Below are 19,425 nucleotides of genomic sequence, written 5' to 3'. Positions count from 1 at the left end.
TAGGTAGGACTTCTAGGACTATGTTGAAGAAGTGGGCATCCTTTTCTTGCTCCTGATCTTAGAGGGAAAGCTTTCCATCCTTTTACCTCTGCATATGATGTTTGCTGTAGGTTTTTCATATATGGCTTGTATTATGTTGAGTTAGTTTCCTTCTATTTCTAGTTTGTTGAGTTTTTTCAAGTGCTTTCTCTGAATCTATTGAAATAATCATATGGGGTTTCTTTCCTTCATTCAGTTAATGTGGTATATCACACTGATTAATTTTTGTATGTTGAACCAGCCTTGCCTTCTAGGGGAAATCTCTCTTGGTCATAGTGTACAATCCTTTTAATATGTTAATATTACTTTCAGAACTGTGACATATTATGGTTAATTTAAAAAGGGGGGATTTCTTGAAGGAATGGTCAACACTGTCTAGAATCTCAGAGAGGTCAAGTAGGATAAGGACTGAGGGATTTAGTTATTAAGAGGTTTTTGTTAAACTTGTGCACGAATGTTCTTTTTAAAAAAATTTTTTTTAATGTTTATTTATTTTTGAGAGACAGACAGAACTTAAGCAGGGGTGGGGGAGGGAGAGAGAGAGGAAGACACAGAATCTGAAGCAGGCTCTGAGCTGTTAACACAGAGTCCAATGTGGGGCTCAAAGCCACAAACCATGTAATCATGACCTGAGCTGAAGTTGGATGCTTAACTGGCTGAGCCACCCAGATACCCCGTACATGAATGTTCTCAGTGGCACTATTCATAATGGCCAAAGGGTGGAAACAACCCATATGTTTATCATTAATGGTTAAACAAAATGTTTTATATCATAAAATTGAGTATTATTCAGTCATCAAAAGGAATGAAATTCTGATAGATGCTACAATGTGGATGAACCTTGAAAACATTATGCTAAGTGAAAAAAGACAGGCGCAAAAAGCCACATATGATATGATTCCATGTATATGAAATATTCAGTAGACAAGCCAATAAAGACAGAAAGTAGATTAATGGTTTCCAGGGGCTTGGGGGAAATGCTCAGATCAGGTTAGGAGGTTGAAGAAAGTGTGAAAGCTTTGGTCTAGGTGCCATGGGGAGGGGAGGGAAAGTTGAGCAAAAATAAGTGAAAAACTGAACATTTGGCTAAGCTTTTAGGCCCAATCTTGCACATTCAGATGCAACAGGAGTTGGTAAGAGATTGGTGTTACTGAGAACAAGGTGAGTTTGTAGAATTTCTGTGGGTGATGTGGTGGCTGATAGCAGGATGCTGGTGAGACTGGAAGAAACAGAAAATTTTCGAGAAAGGGAAGAAGATGAGTTCCACAAGCTCTAAATAAACTTAAAACATTGAGTGCAATATCTGGTCCATGTAGAAAATACTTATTTTTTTTAATATGAATTTATTGTCAAATTGGTTTCCATACAATACTTATTTGTTAGAAATAATAGTTGATTATTTTGGAGGGGTGTCAGTTTTTTTGAGGTATAATTCACATATCATACAATTCATCCCCTGTATTGGTCAACTGTCTTTAAGTTTTTATTTATTTATTTTTGAGGTAGAGAGGAAGAGTGCACATGAGTGGGGGAAGGGCAGAGAGAATCCCAAGCAGGCTCCACGCTGTCAGCACAGAGCCCAAGGGGTTCAGTTCCACAAACTGTGAGATCATAGCCCGCATCAGACGTTTAACTGACTGAGCCACCCAGCCACCCCTGGTCAACTATTTTTTGACCAGCGTACCAAGATAATTCAATTGGGTATGAATTGTCTTTTCAACAAATGGTGCTCAGACACATAGATTTCCATATGGGAAAGAATGAAGTTGGACCTTTTCCTTAATACTAAATACAAAAAGTAACTCACATCCTAGTGCACATGAAGTGATCTTTCATTTTGGTTTTGATTTGTATTTCCCTAATGATTAATGATGTTCAATATTGCTTAGTGTGCTTATTGGCCATTTTTGTATCTCCTTTGGAGAAATATCTCTTCAGATACTTTGCCCATTTTTAATTCAAATAGATAAAATTAAAATAAAATTCAACTTATTGTTGAATTGTAAAAGTTCATTTTATATTCTGGATACTAGACCCTTGTCAGGTATATGATTTACAAATATTTTCTCCCATTTATGAATGTCTTTTCTTTTCCTTTGAAGCACAAAAGTTTCTGGTGGGCTTCCTTTTGAGGTGATGAAATGTTCTAAAATTGATTATGGTGATTATTGCACAACTCTACCAACATACTAAAAGCCATTAAACCGAACACTTTAAAAGTGTGTCTCATGGCATATGAATTATAACTCAATAGTGCTATTATTTAAAAAAATAAAGGAATGAATGAGTAAAAGGAGTGGAGAATGTGCATTTAGAAAAAGAATTGATAGGGGAACCTGGATGGCTCAGTCGGTTAAGCATTCAGCTCAGGTCATGATCTCACAGCTTGAGTTCGAGCCCTGCATTGGGCTTTGTGCTGACAGCCCAGAGCCTGGAGCCTGCTTCAGATTGTGTCTCCCTCTCTCTCTGTCCCTCCCCCACTTGCGCTCTGTCTCTCTCTCAAAAATAAACATTACATAATTTTTTAAAGAAAAAAGAAAAAGAATTGATAGATACTGGGACCCAATATAGTTTCACCTAAATACAAATCCTATAAAAATAACTTCATCTCCCTTTTTGATAAAGTTTTTTATCAGAATTTTGATAACGTTCTTAATCCCTTTTAGACCTGGGTGAGGGAATGCTCTAACAAAGGCTATCTGGATTTCAGTAAGATATTTGAAAAATCTAGAACAGATGACAGCATTACTGATCTCACAGTTTGTGGGATAGAGGCCCGTGTTGGGCTTTGTGCTGACAGCATAGAACCTGCTTGGGATTCTCTCTATCTCCCTCTGTCTGTCAAGCTGCTACTGCTTGAACTTTCTCTCTCTCTCTCTCTCAAAAACAAATAAACACTTAAAAAAAGTAAGCTGGAAAAAGTTCTCAGATTATATGCCATAGGGCTTCAGTCATCTGCATTACTTTCTTCATCATTTTTATTGGTGATTTCAGAGGAGAAAAATAGATAAAATCCTGATCAAACTTGCAGGAGTCAGAGAACCAAGCCAACTTTGGATGAATTCTACAAGGGAAAATTTTAGTTTGTACTTTTTCAAATAATTACAGAATACAGGAGACATAGTTCCACAGTGCTCATGTAGAACATAACTCTGGAGTTTTGACTTTGAGTCTACCTGCTTTGTGGTAGATGTCAATGCAATCTTGGTTCAAAAGAACAGTAATCATATGTTCTGGACATCAGTGGCTGCTAAACCCACAGCCATTGCTCCCTTCTTTTCTTCCTTGTAGACCTGGATTTTGTTCAGAAGACAACAGGCTCAGTGATGTGGGGCCTGCCCCCATCCACAAGGGATGATTAAAGTTTAGCGTAAGAGCCAGTAAGACAACCTCTTTCCCTTTTGCAAGGAACTTGCTTTCTCAGCATTCCTGGAAGCTAAGAGTATAGAATGCAAGAGAGATAAATTGAGGTAAGAACTGTTAAGCAGGGGCATCTGGGTGGCTCAATGGGTTAAGCAGCCGACTTCAGCTCAGATCATGATCTCATGGTCTGTGAGTTCAAGGCCTGCACCGGGCTCTGCACTGACAGTGTAAAGTCTATTTGGGATTCTTTCTCTCCCTCTCTCTCTGCCCCTCCCCTGCTCACAATTTCTCAAAATAAATAACCTTAAAAAAAAAAAAAAGAACTGTTAAGCAAAAAGGAACTTGATAATTTGGGAAATTCTCAGTCTATCTAGATTGCAAAAGATTCTGAAATTAGAAGATTCACTGTCAGGCAAGCATGCTTTAGGGAGAAAACCTACGGTGTGGCTGAACCTTTTGCTGGTGCCTGGAGATCAAAAGACCAGAGCACTCTGGTGTTAAGAGTGCTCTTTGAAGAGATCTGGCACATGATTCCCAGATCCCCTCAGATATCTCAGCAGAAGTCAGGAATAGAGATGTGATTATCTAGGAAAGATCTGTAGAGAAATCCCTTGTCTCATGAAGTGAACTCCCCTGACATATACAAAGCTCTTGAGAATGTTACATCAGCAAAAACACTGCTAGCGAGGCCTAAAAGGAAAAGAGAGAAAATGAAATTAAGGAAGGCTTTCTGATTTTCCTCAAACAGGAAACAGGGTCATATATTTACATGTTACTCAATGGTAAAGATGCGCTACCCTTCAAGAAAAAGGAACGGTCATTCCGCAGGTGGTGGTACAGGCCCAGGGCACAGAGCTTAAGGGCAGAGAGGATTACAGGGATCCCCTGCTTTTCAGAAGTTTGCCTTATGCCACTTCACTTTTAAGTTTATTTCTTTTGAGGGAGAGAGCGATTGGGGGAAGGAAGGGCAGGGAGAGAAGGAGACAGAGAATCCCACGCAGGCTCCTCGCTGTCAGCACAGAGCCTGACTCGGGGCTCAAACTCAAGAACTGTGAGATGGTGACCTGAGCTGAGATCAAGAGTCAGAAGCTTAACCGAGTCACCCGGGCACCCCTGTATCCAACTTCTCTTTTATGGAAGACCTACTTTAGTACCTGTTTTCACTAACCAAAAGAAATCCAAAGATTTTTGCTTTCAAGAAGACAAAAAAAAAAAAAAAAAAGCAAAATTAGCATTTTGTTTTGCTGTGAGCATTACAGAGGTAGCACGTACCCAGAGCAGTGAGAGTGGCATCACCAAGCTCCTTCCCCGAGAACTACACTCAGCATCTCAGCATCGAGCCGCCATAGCTTTGAACTGTGTCTATGAGCATCTGTGCTTTGCCTTCATTTATTTTGGGCATCCAGTAGCAAGATACGTGGTAAGGTATCAGAATAGCCTAGGAGAGGTTATTTTGGTGGGCCTGGGAATGATTAAAAGTTTTCCATATAAATTAATGGTAATTGCTTTATCACTTTATAGCATTTGGCTTATGAAAAGTTTCATAGGAACACCGTACTTTCAGAGACCAGGGAAAATGTATATTCGCAGGCCTTGAAACCTAATGGAGTGTTCTGGGTTGGATTTCAAAGTTGCTTGGAACTAGTGATTCCTTTTTCCCTTCCATTTTCTTCCTTTTCAAATTGAAATGCCTCTAAGTATTATCTTGTGCTTAAACAAGCGTTATATTCTGGGATTAGATTATTTGTTTCTTGAGTTTGTATGTGTGAACTCTAATCCAAACCACAATCTAAGAGATTCACAGATTCATGGATAGAGAGGAATTTTGCCCCAGGATGGATCAGACCCAGTCTCACCGTATCTAATTTAGATGACTTAGGTAATGAGATATGAGACTTCTGAGCTGATAAGATTTAGAACTTGCATTGAGGCTATAAGGGGTTGAGACTTTGGGGGAACATAGAATGGAGTGAATGAATGTTTTGCATGTGGGATGGACATTAATCCTTGAGAGCCAGACAACAAAATGTAGTAGACTGAATGAATCCCCAGTGTCATAATCCCCAAAATATGTCACCTAACATGGTAAAAGGGACTCTGCAGATGTGATTAAGGATCTTGAGATGAAGCAATGATCTTGGTTTATCCAGATGGATCCAGTAAAATCACAAGGGTCTTTATAAAAGGGAGGCAGAGAGGTCAGTCAGAAGATGTGACAAAGGAAGCAGAGGGTCAGAGTTAGAGATGGCAGTTATGCTGCTGGCCTTGAAGGTGGAAGGAAAGGGCCACAAAGCCAAGGAACACAGATGGTTTTTAGAAACTGAAAACTACATGAAAACAGATTCTTCTTTAGAATCTCTGGGGAAAAAAAAGCATAGCCCTGCTGACCCTTGATTTTGTCTCAGTAGAACCCATTTCAGACTCTGACCTCACAAAGTGTAAGATAAATGTTTATGTTGTTTTATGCCACCATATGGGGTAATCTGTTACAGCAGCAATAGGAACCCAATACAAGGTCACACTGAGCTTTGGTGTAAATAGCCAATTGGTGCCAGAATAGAAAGAGGCAGACACAGGGCGTAACTCAACCACGTATGGACAGTCTGGAGAAAAGTTACACAAATTCTTGCTCTCCCTGAGACAGGAGAGACTCCTTATTTCTGGTCAAGTTGGACCGCATGTGTCTAGGCTCACATGTGGAAGGCTGGTTCCAGTTAAGGAGAAACTTTTAATAGGAGTGTCTGAACGTAAAGCTCCCACTTTAGATTGGGGTGTGCCCCACTGATGGAGGTGGTATGGCAGGATGTATTATAATTACTATTTTAATCCTATCTGCTGTTTGATGGACATAAATCCCTTCATTTCTGAGACTAGATTTTAGGCATTCTCTGGATCAGCACTTTGACTCTAGCATGTGCAACAAGCATCTGGTGAGTTTGTTAAAATGCAGATTCTGGGGCGCCTGGGTGGCTCATTCGGTTAAGCGGCTGACTCTTGATTTCGTCTCAGGTCATCATCCCAGGCTTCGTGACATCGAGCCCCACATCAGGCTCTGTGCTGACGGTGTGGAGCCTGCTTGGGATTTTCTCTCTCTCTCTCTCTCTCTCTCTCTCTCTCAAAATAAATAAGTTAACATTTAATTTTTTTTTAATGTTTTTATTTTTGAGACAGAGAGACAGAGCATGAACAGGGGAGGGTCAGAGAGAGGGAGACACAGAATCTGAAACAGGCTCCAGGCTCTGAGTTGTCAGCACAGAGCCCGACGCGGGGCTCGAACTCACGGACCACAAGATCGTGACCTGAGCCGAAGTCGGCCGCTCAACCGACTGAGCCACCCAGGCGCCCCAATAAGTTAACATTTAAAAAATAAATTAAATAAAATAAAATGCAGACTCTGAATCAGGTCAGGTTGGGACCCAGGTGAGGTGCTGGTCTGTAGCAACTCTGGGTAACAAGATTCTAGAGACCAGTTATTTTTCAAAGTTGAACGCACATCAGAATCACCTGAAGGCCTTATGAAAACAGCTGGGCCTCACACAGAATCCGATTTAATAGGTTTCATTAAGGCCTGAAAGTCTGCATTTAAAAATTTTTTTAATGTTTTTTTTTTTTCTTTTTTGAGAAAGAAGAGGGGGGAGGGGCAGAGGAAGGAGACACAATCTGAAGCAGGCTCCAGGCTCTGAGCTGACAGCACAGAGCCCACCGCAGGGCTTGAACTCACAAACCACGAGATCATGACCTAAGCTAAAGTCAGACGCTCAATCGACTGAGCCACCCAGGCACCCCTGAAAGTCTGCATTTTTAAACAAATCCCCAGATGAGGAGGTGGGGAGGAGAAACCACACTTCCAGAGCCACTATTCTAGAACATTCTGTGACCCATGGCTTTGGCCTTTTTTGGAATTTGGTGTTGTGTCCCCACTGCTAGAGTTTTGGTTCTTTAGTTTACTGTGTTTCCATTGCTCGTGGAAACACGTGGGAGGGCTTATTCATTCTTCCTTCAGTTTAGCTTTGTTCTTAATAAAACATAAATTTTAGATATTTCTTACCAGGATTTTGGTCAGATCTCTGCCGGCTCTGGGGACTCACTGCTATTGAACATCTACTGTGTGCCAGGCCTGGCCTCAGGCCCTTTGCAGACCAAATGTAAATCTTTGACTGCAACACAGGGCAGGCTCCTCCTATCTGTGGCCCTCACCTCATGGTCAGTGCTGGGAGTTTATCTGTACATTACTCTCTAGGGTGAAGGAGACATCTTCACCTGTGTATGAAGCTCACCTAGTGTGTGGCATCACACGCTACCTGGATGCCTGATTTTACCACCAAATACATCATTCCCCCCACGAGAACACAGGACACCCTGTAATCATGCCTGATTGTTCAGGAAAGGGTGGGTGAGCACAGGGAGAATGTGAGCAGGGGAGCCTGGGGGACACTGGAAGGAAGGACAATGAACAAGGACTGAGTTAACCAAGCCCATCAGGTGCCACCAAGGTTCCAAGGAGGCCAAGCCTCCCAAGACACCCTAGACGGGAGGTCACTGTGTTGCCCTGCGGTGAAGGGTGTGGGGCCCAAGCAGGGTAGGGGCTCTAATGAGGACAATCCCCTCTCCTCCTTCCCCTCCCGTGACTCTGTCATCCCTGTCTATTTTCTCCACTATCTTGATGGCCCCCGCTGCTCGCTCAGCAGACCCCTGGAAGCCTGCTGCTGAGAGAGACAGGCTAGGCAGGACACGAGCAGCAGTCTCCTCTTGGGCCCACTTTATTTGGGAGCAGGGTGGGGAGGGCTCTAGGCCTGCTGGGCCCGCAGCAGTGCTCGCACCTGGCCGATCTGCCAGTCGACACTGGCACGCGCTGTGCCACCCAGGGCAGCATACTGTTCCACACTGTGGCCGTAGTCCCACACGTGGCTCACATCGGCTGAAAACAGAGGGCTGGGGGAAGGAGGAGGAGATGGGCCAGGGCCCAGCTGGGCCACCGGGGGCCTCAGGGGCCCAGGCCCACCTCCTGGGAGGCAGCAGAGGGAAGGGGGCTGTACCTGATGGTCTGTAGCTCCTTCAGCGACAGCTGGTTGAGGGCCACCCCCTTGGTCTCTGCCATGAACACAGCTTTCCCAGAGGCCTCGTGGGCCTGGCGGAATGGCATCTGGGGGAGCCAGGGCGAGGGCGGCACTGACTCGGCCTTCCTCTGCTCCCTGTTCTGTCCATGTCCTCCCCCACGACCCCCAGCCCCAGCCTGGGCAACACCCCCATCTCCTGGCCCCACCCCCACCCCTGCCACTCCACACTTACCCCTTTGCGGACCAGATAGTAGGCGAGGTCAGTGGCCAGCATGTCAGGACTAAGAGCCCGTGCCATGTTCTCACGGTGAATCTGGGGGACGCCAGTGGTGGCGGTGGTGAGTCCTGGGGACCCTGGGTGGCGAAGCTGCCAGCCCCAGGCCCACGGCCTACCACCACCCCCATTAGCCAGGATGTCCCCAGCCTTGGGCAGATCCACTCTGATCCAGCCTACTCTGCCCTCTCTGCTCGAGCCATTTTGTCATCACTATTGATAATGTTTCAGTGTGCTACTAGGGGTTGCCGGCCCTTTTTTGGAGTCCTTAGCTTTAACACACATCAGAACCACCAGGGGGCTGTATAAATCGCTGGGCCCTACCCCCAGAGTCTCGAATCCAGCAGGTCTGGGGTGGGACCTAGGATTGCATTTCTATTACATTCTCAGGTGCTGCTGAGGCTGCTGGTCCCGGGACTACAGTTTGAGAAACACAGCTTTGAGACACATCCTGAACTATTTAAGAATGAAATGATATGATGGGGATTTGCTTAAAAATAACGAGGTGGTGGGTAGTGGGTAAAGATAGCCAAAGCAAAAGCAAGCCATGAGTTGATTATTGTTGAAGCTGCATGTTAGTCCATAGGGGTTCATGATATGTTCTCTCAACTGCGCATCCTGAAATTTCCCATAGTAAAAGACGAAAAAAGAAATCTGGTCAGGCCAGTTGATGGGACCCCTGGAGTCTAACCCAGTTCCATTCTACTGTAGCTAGCATCTTTTGTCACTTCAGTGTTCCCAGGGGCAGGAACAAACACATACCCACCTCCCCCTGCCTCAGATCTTCTGGACACATCAACTCTCATCTCCTCTCAAGATGGCCTCCTGGCATGCCCATCCCAGAGTGTAGGGGTCGAGGGGAGTGGGGGGGTGGCTTGCCTGCAGTGTAGAAATGACGCCAGTGGCCACTTGGAGGACGGCACTCATGGTGTCTGACACTTCAAATACGGCTTCCTTGTCCTCCTGGGAGGCACGTGGCAGGAAGTGAGAGCCCAGCAGCCTTGTCCCCCACCGAGGCATGCCCACTGCCTTCCACTGGGAACACTCAGCACCTCGTACAACCCACACCAGCAGGGAGGAGAGAGCTCTCAAGGGCAGTCAAGGGCTGGGTACATAGGACAGAAGGTGGCAATTCTGTGAACCCCTGCCTGGATGTGCCGGGGCCCTGAGAACTGGGATACGGTGTATGTGCTGTGTGTGGATGGGCCCCTCATCCACAGCCCCAGCCTCGCACCTGTAGGTCCTTGTTGTAGGTGCTTGGAAGTCCCTTGAGTGTCATCAGGAGCCCAGCGCACTGAAGGAAGAGTGAGAAGCAGGAGGCTGGACCTCAGGACCCTCCGGGTCAGCCCAGAGCCTTGCCCCCACTCCCTGCCCTGCTCACCCGCCCAAACACGCGCCCCGCCTTGCTCCGGATCAGCTCCAAGCTGTCTGGGTTTTTCTTCTGGGGCATCAGGCTGCTTCCGGTGCTGGGGACAGAGATGCTGAGGCTGAAAGGGCTCCCCTGCCTCTTGGCTGGTGTGCTGTCTGGATCAGGGGATGTCCAGCAGCATGCAGTCCAGGTGTGCCCAGGGGGTGGCAGGGGGAGGAGGGAAGCCGTGTGCCAGGTGCAGAGCTGGGGTAGGGCAGGGCCCGGACTTACCTATAGGCATCTGAGAGCTGCACAAAGCTGAATTCCTTGGTGCCATAGAGGATGAGATCCTCAGCCATCCTGCTGAGGTGGGTCATGCACAGTGAAGCCCAGAACAGGAACTCAGCTTGTGGGAGGAAAGGGAGAGCAGGCCTTCTGGTCACCAGGCCTCTCTTGTTCCTCGCTCAGTCTGGAGAATCCCCAGGTGGGACCAAACTTGGGGTGGGAGGAGGCTAGAGGACAAATTAGAGCACAGTGCAGGGGGGTGGCCCCAGGGGACAAGCGGGCTGGCCCCCAGGACTCACCCACAAAGTCTCGCTCACTGGTGGCATCCATGCTGTTGAGAGTGATGGCCCCAAAGTTCAGTTCTGGCGGACAGGGAAATGAGGAAGGCAATAGGGCTGGGCTGGAGGGAAAGAAGGGGCCTCCTCTACCCCAAACCAGGTTGCCCAGCCACCCCCTCCTTAAGACCCTTTCAGGGAGGAGAGTAGGGAGGGGCAGGATATGGGGGTTGGGTCGCAAGAAGGAAGCAAGAGCCCTGAGACTCCCCAGCACAATGCACCCTGGCCACAGGCCTTCTCTGGCCTCTCTAGCCTCAGTGTCCATGGGTAATAAACGCAGTTTTCAACCAGACTCCTGCCCTCTCCAAGTGTGTGTGGGACCTGGCAGGTGCTGAGGGGGATTTCCCTGGGGAGGAGGGGCAGGGCACCTCACCTGCTTGGAGCAGCTCACGGTCCACGCCCAGAGGGTTGCCTGCAATGGCCCCACTGCAAAAATAGGCGATTCCAGGTGACCAGGGCCCTGGCAGGCAGGCCCTGGCACATACACACTTGCACACCCAGAGCCAAGCCCTGATTGTCAGGGCTGCCACCGAGTCAGTACGGGTGACAGAACACTTGTCCCCACGGTGGGGAAATGGTGGGCTGTGGGCAGCTGGACGGCTCTCTGGAACCTCTCTGGAGGTTAAGCTCTGACATACTCACTAGCCTGCTTGTCCTCATCTTAGAGAGAGCTGGGGGGGGGGGGGAGGGGGGGGAGGTTCCATGCAGGGTCCCCTCCCTTCCACAGCGGAAGAACCCTGGACAGGGAAGCCAGTTACTTGCCTTTCTGTTCTCCTCTGTCTTTCCTGGTCCCTCCTATTCTGTGGATCCCCAGGGACCATGTGACATAGCAACCACTACCCCCAACTAGGCCCTCAGAGCACTGGGGCCTCACTCACCTCCCCAGGGGCAGGACGTTGACTCGCTTCTGTACCTCCAACAGCCTCTCAGAGTCTCTGGTCAGTGCCACGGCATGGCTGTAGGAAGGCAGGGGGCAAGAGGGTCAGGGCATCCTGGGCCCTCCTTTCCATCACAGCCCCTCCCTGATGGGGGGCGCCCCCCCCCCGACCCATCCACCTCAGGATCCAATGGCTCCAGCGAATGGGCTGAGCCCTCTGCAGGTGTGTATACCCTGGGAAGAGGACGTCACGTTCCCTGTGGGGGAAGAATAAGGGCAGGGCCTGAGGGGTACAGGAAGTTCAGGCAAGGACTGCCTGTGACACCTGGGACCCTGCAGGCCTGGCCCCTACAAAGAAAAGCAGGGCAAGCCCCAGATCCTTGGGGATCTGCCTGCACAAGAAAGCAAGGGATCTCCTGGGGACAAACACATCATAAAAGAAGCAGCCAGAAGTGGGGCGATCCAAGGACTAGGCCAGTGCCATGGGGCCTCCCAGGAGTAGGACTTTGGCTAGGACCAAAGGTGATTAAGTCTTCAGCGCTGAGCAGAGGTGAAAGCAAAGGAGGAGACACATGGTGGGTGCTACGTGGCGGGGAGTCATGTTTGTGCGCACTCAAGTAGCTCCCAAGGACTCTAGAAGAGCCAGGGGCACTTTATTTATTTTTTTTTTTCAACGTTTATTTATTTTGGGGACAGAGAGAGACAGAGCATGAACGGGGGAGGGGCAGAGAGAGAGGGAGACACAGAATCGGAAACAGGCTCCAGGCTCTGAGCCATCAGCCCAGAGCCCGACGCGGGGCTCGAACTCACGGAGCGCGAGATCGTGACCTGGCTGAAGTCGGACGCTTAACCGACTGCGCCACCCAGGCGCCCCGAGCCAGGGGCACTTTAAAGTGGGTAAGGCAGGGCACACAGTGCTGGCTTATTTTTGTTTTTAATAAACAGCTTTACTGAGATATAATTCACATACAATTCACCCATTTAAACTGTACACCTTAGCTACACTCATCAACCACATCAACTTTAGAACATTTTCATCATCCCAAAGAAGAAACCTTGTAGTCATTAGCAGTCACTCCCTATTTCTCCCAGCACCCCCAGGGTGACAGTTCTTATGCCCTTGTTTTCCCCCAGGTGGTAAGGTCTGTGAAAAAGAGGTCACAGGGAGCTGGGAAAGAGGAAGGGTTAACCCTATCTCTGACACCAGGTAGGGACTTCTCGGCAGCAAAGTAGCCAGGTCTGCAAGGAACAAAGCCAACGCCAAAGACATGAGGCCACAGAAGCCAAAGCTTGGGATGAGGCCATTGGGAAGCAGGTTTGGGGATGGGGGGTGGAATGGGGACATAGGGCATAGGCAGGCTAAAGAGTGACTGTGGCTGCCCCAGGCACAGCCAGCCCCCTTCCTCAGGCTTCAGGGCACCTGCCTAGTGCCTTAGCCTCCTGCTTATGAAGCCGCAAAGGGTGAGCTCGCCCTGCCTGCTGAGCTTGGCTGGCATGAGAGTAGCAAAGAGCAAGAAATGCCCCCATTCCTGGCTGCTTGCCTCACTTAGTCTAGGAGTTCCAGGATGCCATGAACCCCAGGCCTGGCTCTCTGACCCTCTTCACCTCTGCCACCTAGATCTGCAGGTCTTAGGGGAGGAGCCCCCGGCTGCCCTCATGCCCCTCTCTGCCACCTGGGTGTCCATGGGAGACTCACGCCTCTGCCCGATCCACCATAGTTCTGATGAGCTCCCAGAGGAGGGCAGAAAGTTTAGAGCAGTTCTGTCGCATCCACAGCCTGAGGTCTGTGACCACCTGTGGGGAGGAGAAGGCAGCACTCAGGGAGACAGATGTGTTGCTTCACTGGGGAACCAGACCACTGCCGAGCCCCAAATCTGCCTCCTGGGTCCCCCAAGATTGGGAAGGCATGGGGCATGGGGCAGAAGAGCTAGCAGCACCTGGTCATTCCGACTTCGTCCCGTGTGCAGCTTCCCTGCAGTCTCACCGATGAGCTCCTGGGGGTGGAGGGAGGCACGGGGTCAGGGTCTGCCTGCTCGTGGCCCAGTGGGGTCAGCCCAGGCACGCCCTGGTTCCTCCCTCCCTACTCCTGGTCCCTGCCGTCTCCGCCCAGGCCGCCTGTTCTGGGGTCTGGCCTGCACTCTGCCAGTGATGAAAGGAACAGAATGATGGCGCTTATGCTCCAAGTGACCAAGGGCCAGGTGAAGAGGGGAGGCCAGGGGGACCTGAGGGGGTCGTACCTTCAGACGCCGCTCATTGGCCGTGTGAATATCTTCATCATTGGGGCTGAGTTTGAAGGTGCCCTGAGCCCACTCCTCAGCCACCTGTAGCAGATGGCAATGATCCCAGGGGCCAGGCATCCATAGTCAAAGGGCCCCATCCCTGGTTGCACTCCCACTCTGATCACTGACTGTCTCTGTATAGGAGCTGAGTCCTGGGGGTGCTCTACAGGAACAGTGAGTGCTCCACAGGGGGTGCAGTCACCGCCCCCAAGGGAGCAGCTCAGGCCCAGCCCTCCCTCCCCCATGAGCCACGGGCATTAAAGGATGAAGAGAGACAGTTTAAAGGGCACCTCGACATTTAATCACAGGAAATGACGTGCACGGGGAGCACTGTAACCTGTGCTCAGGACTTGGTAGGGGCCTGGGACCACAGGGAGGAGCTCTTGGGTGGCCCTTAGGGTGGAGAGAGTACCTTGTCAAGTCCGTGGAGTATCTGGTCCATCTCAGCCTTGGTGAGGAGCCCCGCCTTTTCCAGGCCCCGGCTGTAGGCCTTGCTGCCCTGCACATCCACCTCCCACAGGTGCCGGTCATAGGCAATGGATGAGTTGAACTTCTCCATGATGGGGTCCACTGCTCCCACAAACCGGCCACCCCATAGCTTCCCGCTCTGGCCAGGAGAGCAGGAGCAGTTAGTCTCCTCCCCACCCTTGAGGACAGGGACTCTCACAAAGGGCCTGCAGGAGAGTTATGAAGTCTGATGGCAGTGGGAACCAGCAGGCAGGGTTATTCTCGCTGGGCAGACAAGGAAACTGAGGCTCAGAGGGGATCGGGAACTTGCCTGAAGTCACTCAGGGAGTCAGTGTGGGAATGTGGCTGGACACTGAACTTAGGGTTCTTTCCTACCATGTGACACTTCGCTAAGGAAATGATGGCAGGGTACAAGACACCCTGAGACCACAGCAGAGTTTCTGGGACCTTTTGTCACTGACCAAGGGGAGAAGTCACTCTGGAGTCCAGAGTCTGAATCCAGCTGATATTCCAGCGCTAACGATAAGAATCCTGGCTAACATGTAGTGCATTCTCACTGTGTTCCAGGCATAACTTTAATTGCTTGGCATGCGCGGACGGAAACTCTGTGAAGCAGGTACCAAGTGTATCCTTGGGGAAACAAGGGGAAAAGCAAGGCACAGAGCAGTTACACGGCTTGCCCTTGCTGGGGGCGGTAGGGCCAGGACTGTGGCCCAGCTATCTGCAGCAGAATGCAGGCTCTAAACCCCACATTCCACCAGGGCTGCTCTGATAGCCCTGATACCCTGAACTTTTGTGGCAGGGACAGGCAAGAAGCACCTGAGGGGCCCCATCAGACTCAAATGACCAGCATCTCTTTACCACAGCTTGGGGTGGGGCCTAAGATCCCAACCCCCACCACTCCCTTGGAGAGCACCTCTGACACATTTGTTATCATTGGCTTTCTAGAGGGTCACTAGCTGACCTTCTGTCCCTCCAGGAGCCAAGGGCAGAGGGGTGGGACAGAGACACCTCTGTTTTGAAAGAGGGCATAGGCCACAGCATATGACAGATGGGGGAGGGGTACAGAACACATGGGGAGCTGCCTTAGCTCCCAAAATGCCAAGGATTAGGAGAGTGTTGCCTGGGTGAAGGTAGGCATGTCACTTCTCTGCCAACTTTCCTGTGGAGGGGGAGTTTATAATGGCCTCTGGGGACCTATGTCCTCCTCTGTCCCCCTGCAATGTCCAGGACCTCTCCCAGCCACCTGATTGTGGGCATGTTATACAACCTCTCTAAGCCTTGGGATTACCGCTCTATAATATAAAGTCAAGAGTAGTACCTACCTGATAGACTTGTGAGTATTTCATTAGATTAAATTTACTAAGCTCATACATAGCACAGTGCCTGGCACCCAGTAACCTCTCTTAGTAAGGGAGGGGCTGAGGGCCGCTAGAGCCAGGCGGCGCTTTAGAGCCACTCCTGGTTCTTGTGTGCACCATGGGGGCCTCCACTGTGCTCTGGCCCCAGACTGTGAGCTGACCTCCTCACTGCCCAGCAGCCTTGGCTGCCAGAGGACTCTGACCTGCAGCAGCAGCCTCCACCCCCCTCAACCTTTTGAGCCAGATCCATCCCTTACCCTCCAAGCCTAGATCTCCACAAAGCACCACGTGGGTCCCTGGTCCTGACTAGTGGGGCCAGCAGGCCAGGGCCAACCAGCCAGGATTGAGAGCCAGCCCACCCCCCTCAGCCAGAAACCTGGCACTGCCTCTTCCAGCAGGCCTCTGGACTCCCTGCCTGAGTTGTTAGTAATAACAACTACTTAACAAGTGGGGCTGCAGCCAAACCAATTAGTACCAACCCACAGGACGGCCTGGGGCCAGCAAAAGTCACCTGATGCTCTGGCCTCCTGAAGGCAGCCCACTCTGTATTGGGGCCAAGCTCCCACCCAACTGGCAGGCTTAAAAAGACCCCAGATGGAGGTCAGAATGAGGTGTCATCATTTGGGCTCTGAAGATGGGGGGGGGTGGCTAATGTGCAGGGAGAGAGCACTCCTCTAAGCTAGGACACATCAGGGCCAGAGTGATACCTTTGGAGCAGGACTGCTTGAGGTTGGAATGAATGAGCAACAGCCAATTTAGAATGCACAAGGGAGGGGCCCCTGGGTGGCTCAGTCAGTTGAGCTTCGGCTCAGGTCATGATCTCATGTTCATGGGTTCGAGCGCGGCATCAGGCTCTGTGCTGACAGTTCAGAGCCTGGAGCCTGCTTTGGATTTTGTGTCTCCGTCTCTCTCTGCCCCTCCCCTGCTCGCACTCTGTCTCTCAAAAAATAAAATGAAACGTTTAAAAAAAAAAAAAAGAATGCACAAGGGAAATAACCTGTTGTTACTGTATCATTAGCCACCATTTATTGAGCACCTACTATAGTCCAACAACTTGGCCCTGTGCTAGGCATTCTACATATGCTATTACACCCTCCTATGAGGTGGGCACTGTTACCCTGGGAGATCAAGTGACTGCTTCAGAAACCAAATTTGTTTGCCTCCAAAGTCCAAGCCCTGATCCAGAAACTAGCAGGGCAGGCATTCTTATCCAGTCTATTCAAATGGACAAACTGAGGCCTAGAGAGAGGAAGTGACTTGCTAGCTAATGAGGACCAAAAAGGACTGGAACCTAGATCTCTGGTTTCCCAGGCTCCAGGTTCCTTCATTGGCATCAAGCAAACAGCCCCTTTCACCTGAAGGGTTCAAAACAATGACCTCATGATCCAGTACCTTACAGAGGGAGGCGGAAATCTATTATTATTCCCATTTGCCAGATAAATCAACTGAGGCCCAAGGAAAAGAACCTGTACCTAGGACTCCTGCCACTCAGTGGTCAGGAAGAGAACCCAGGAGCCCCCTGGCTCTAAAGAAGAGAGGCCAGTGAGACAGGAAGCCACCAGGCACTGGGGCCACTGGGGCCACAGGGCATGGTCCCCTACCTCTTGGTTCTTTCCACAAGCCATAGTCATGTGGACTCTACCACGTAATGACAATTGCTACAACAGGAGAAGGGACGCAGGGTGGGGACTGACAGAAGGACATCGGGAAAGCAGGAATGAAGAGGTGAGGAGGCTGAATCAGTGCGCAGCTCCTTTCTTGCCCCCTCGCCGGAAGCGCTGTCAGGCCAAGGCCACCTTCCCTAGCAGTGTGGGTTGGTGAATGCCACACAGGCCCCTGGGGAGCGGGGAGGGGGAGAGTAGAAGTCCGCGCAAAGATCTTTCCCAGGCTCTAGCAAGTGCTCCAGGAGGAACCCACCGCCTGGAGCCAGAGGAGACAATTACCTGCAGGGTGGCCGGCGGCGCGTCCGGCATGGGGAAATCCCGTGTGCAGGTCACGGGCCCTGGCTGGGTCCCAGAGCGCCCCTCCCCCTCGTTTGGAGACTCGGAGGACCTGGGTCCCCGAGGTCCCACTCACCTCCGATGCCATGTTGGGCGGTTCCTCGTCGTTCAGGAGCCTCGGTCGTTCGGGTCTGGAAGACAAGCCGGGACTGACGACCTCCTCCGACCCCTGGGTGGAGTCCCTCGGGCGGGGCGGGCTCTGGGCTCCGGCGCGGCGCTGGACCCAACGCAGCCCTGGGGAGGCGGACGTGGGCAGTGCCTGGGGCGCGTGCCACGGTCCTCGGCGTCCTCCGCTCCGCCCGCCGCGCGCGTCCCTCCCGTCCCGCCTGCCCGGCACTCACCACCTCCTGGCCGCGCGGTCACCCTCTAGCCAGCCGCCTGGCGGGGTTCTTCTGGCCCAAGGAGCGTCAGCCCCTGCCCGGCCCCTGCCCGCCTCCTGGCGGCGGCCGCACCAATCCCAGGCGGCCTGGCGAGGTGGGCGTTGCCTCCACCCTCCAACACCGGCTGTGGGCGGAGCCTTCCCTGGAGTGGCTTAGGGTAGGGCGGCCCCCAGGACCGGGTAGGGGCAGTGAGGGTGGTGCCCGAGCGACAGCGCTGAGGGCAACAAACTGTGCCAGGCGTTGGAGACAGTGAGCTAGGCCTAGCGGGCTCACAGGATACATAAGGTGAAAAGGCCTGCCCGGTCATTCATTCATTCAACAAACACGTGCCTGGCACCTCAACTCGTTTGGGCGTAGAGTTAGACCCTGAAGAAAAAGAAATGATACGTGCCTCAAGAAGCCCTGACAAAGCTTGGACAGGTGTTCTGGGAGCATTTAAGGCAGCGTGGAAAGGGTGTCTGCTTGGGGTTCTCGGGGAAGGTTTCCTTGATCTGATCAACTATTCAACAGAAACAACAAGCCGGCTTCTAGGTGCTGGTGGCACAGCATCCAACTTCTGCCCTGCAACGGCTTCTGGTGATGTCCCCTGAGTTGGGTCTTGGAAGAGGAGAGTTAGCTCCCCAAAGAAGAGGATTCGAATTTTCCCTGCAACGGGAGTAGCCTGGGCAAAGCCTGGGAGGCCAGGATGTGAATAGCCTGCCTGGAGAACAGGAAGGTCAGAGCGGCTGTAACGAAGGGACAGGGGTGGGGTGGGCAGGAGCGGTGGGAAGTAGGTTGGGGCAAGATTACGAAAGGCTTTGCATGTCAAGGGAAACAATTTGGTCTTGGTGCCGTAGATCATAGAAACCAACAGACTGGAATCACTTGCAGTTCCTAGAATGTATCAGGCTGATTCAATCCTTCTCAAATGCTCTTTCTTGTGCTTGGAATGCCCTTCCTCCACCGTCTCACTATTTCCCATTTATTCATTGGTATTCTAGCCAAGCATCATCAATGTCATCAATGTCAGGGAGATTCCCAGATGACCCAGATATCCAGCTCTGTGGTCGCACTGGATCCTATAGATGCATCTAGTAGTCTTTCCCTAAATTGGGAGCACTGTAGTTGTGAGTTCTGGGTCTTCTTCCCTACCCAACTGAGAGCTCCTTGGAAGCAAGGCCTCATCCCCTTTATCCCTGTGACCCCCAGCCATTTCCTGTCTTCTCCCACAGAAGTCCCATAACTGGGCTGCATCGGGCCACAGGTGGACAGAGATGTGGAAGCCCATGAAACCAGCTCTGAGCCATGTGGTCCTCTAAACTGCAACAGCATTGTGGCACGTCCCTGGCATCTACCTGCTGGGGTCTGAGGCCTGACGTG

General features: G+C 50.8%; 1 protein-coding gene across 3 annotated transcripts; it reads right to left on the bottom strand.

Moving 5' to 3' along the window:
• Window positions 1-8,144: 8,144 nt before the first annotated feature.
• On the bottom strand, window positions 8,145-18,131 carry ASL (argininosuccinate lyase). 3 transcript variants are annotated; one of them, XM_040456228.1, is made up of 17 exons: window positions 18,028-18,131; window positions 17,763-17,817; window positions 14,270-14,464; window positions 13,816-13,899; window positions 13,516-13,572; window positions 13,275-13,372; window positions 11,758-11,835; window positions 11,580-11,657; window positions 11,075-11,127; window positions 10,666-10,728; window positions 10,373-10,487; window positions 10,115-10,199; window positions 9,968-10,027; window positions 9,613-9,696; window positions 8,692-8,772; window positions 8,439-8,545; window positions 8,145-8,334 (listed from the first exon to the last, which is right to left on the bottom strand). In XM_040456228.1, the coding sequence occupies exons 2-17, from the start codon at window positions 17,772-17,774 to the stop codon at window positions 8,190-8,192; spliced, it is 1,395 nt and encodes a 464-aa protein (XP_040312162.1). In that variant the 5' UTR covers window positions 17,775-17,817; window positions 18,028-18,131; the 3' UTR covers window positions 8,145-8,189. The 3 variants fall into 3 exon arrangements, with proteins under 3 accessions (XP_040312162.1, XP_040312160.1, XP_040312161.1); XM_040456226.1 differs by having other exon boundaries at window positions 17,763-17,920; window positions 18,028-18,119; XM_040456227.1 differs by lacking the exon at window positions 18,028-18,131 and having other exon boundaries at window positions 17,763-17,966.
• Window positions 18,132-19,425: the final 1,294 nt, after the last annotated feature.

The sequence above is a fragment of the Herpailurus yagouaroundi genome, unplaced genomic scaffold, assembly GCF_014898765.1.
Source record: "Herpailurus yagouaroundi ecotype Mexico unplaced genomic scaffold, PumYag 216, whole genome shotgun sequence".
Classification (NCBI taxonomy): Eukaryota; Metazoa; Chordata; class Mammalia; order Carnivora; family Felidae; genus Herpailurus; species Herpailurus yagouaroundi.
Note: the sequence above shows the minus strand (reverse complement) of the source record. Positions and strands in the feature narration are given on the sequence as shown.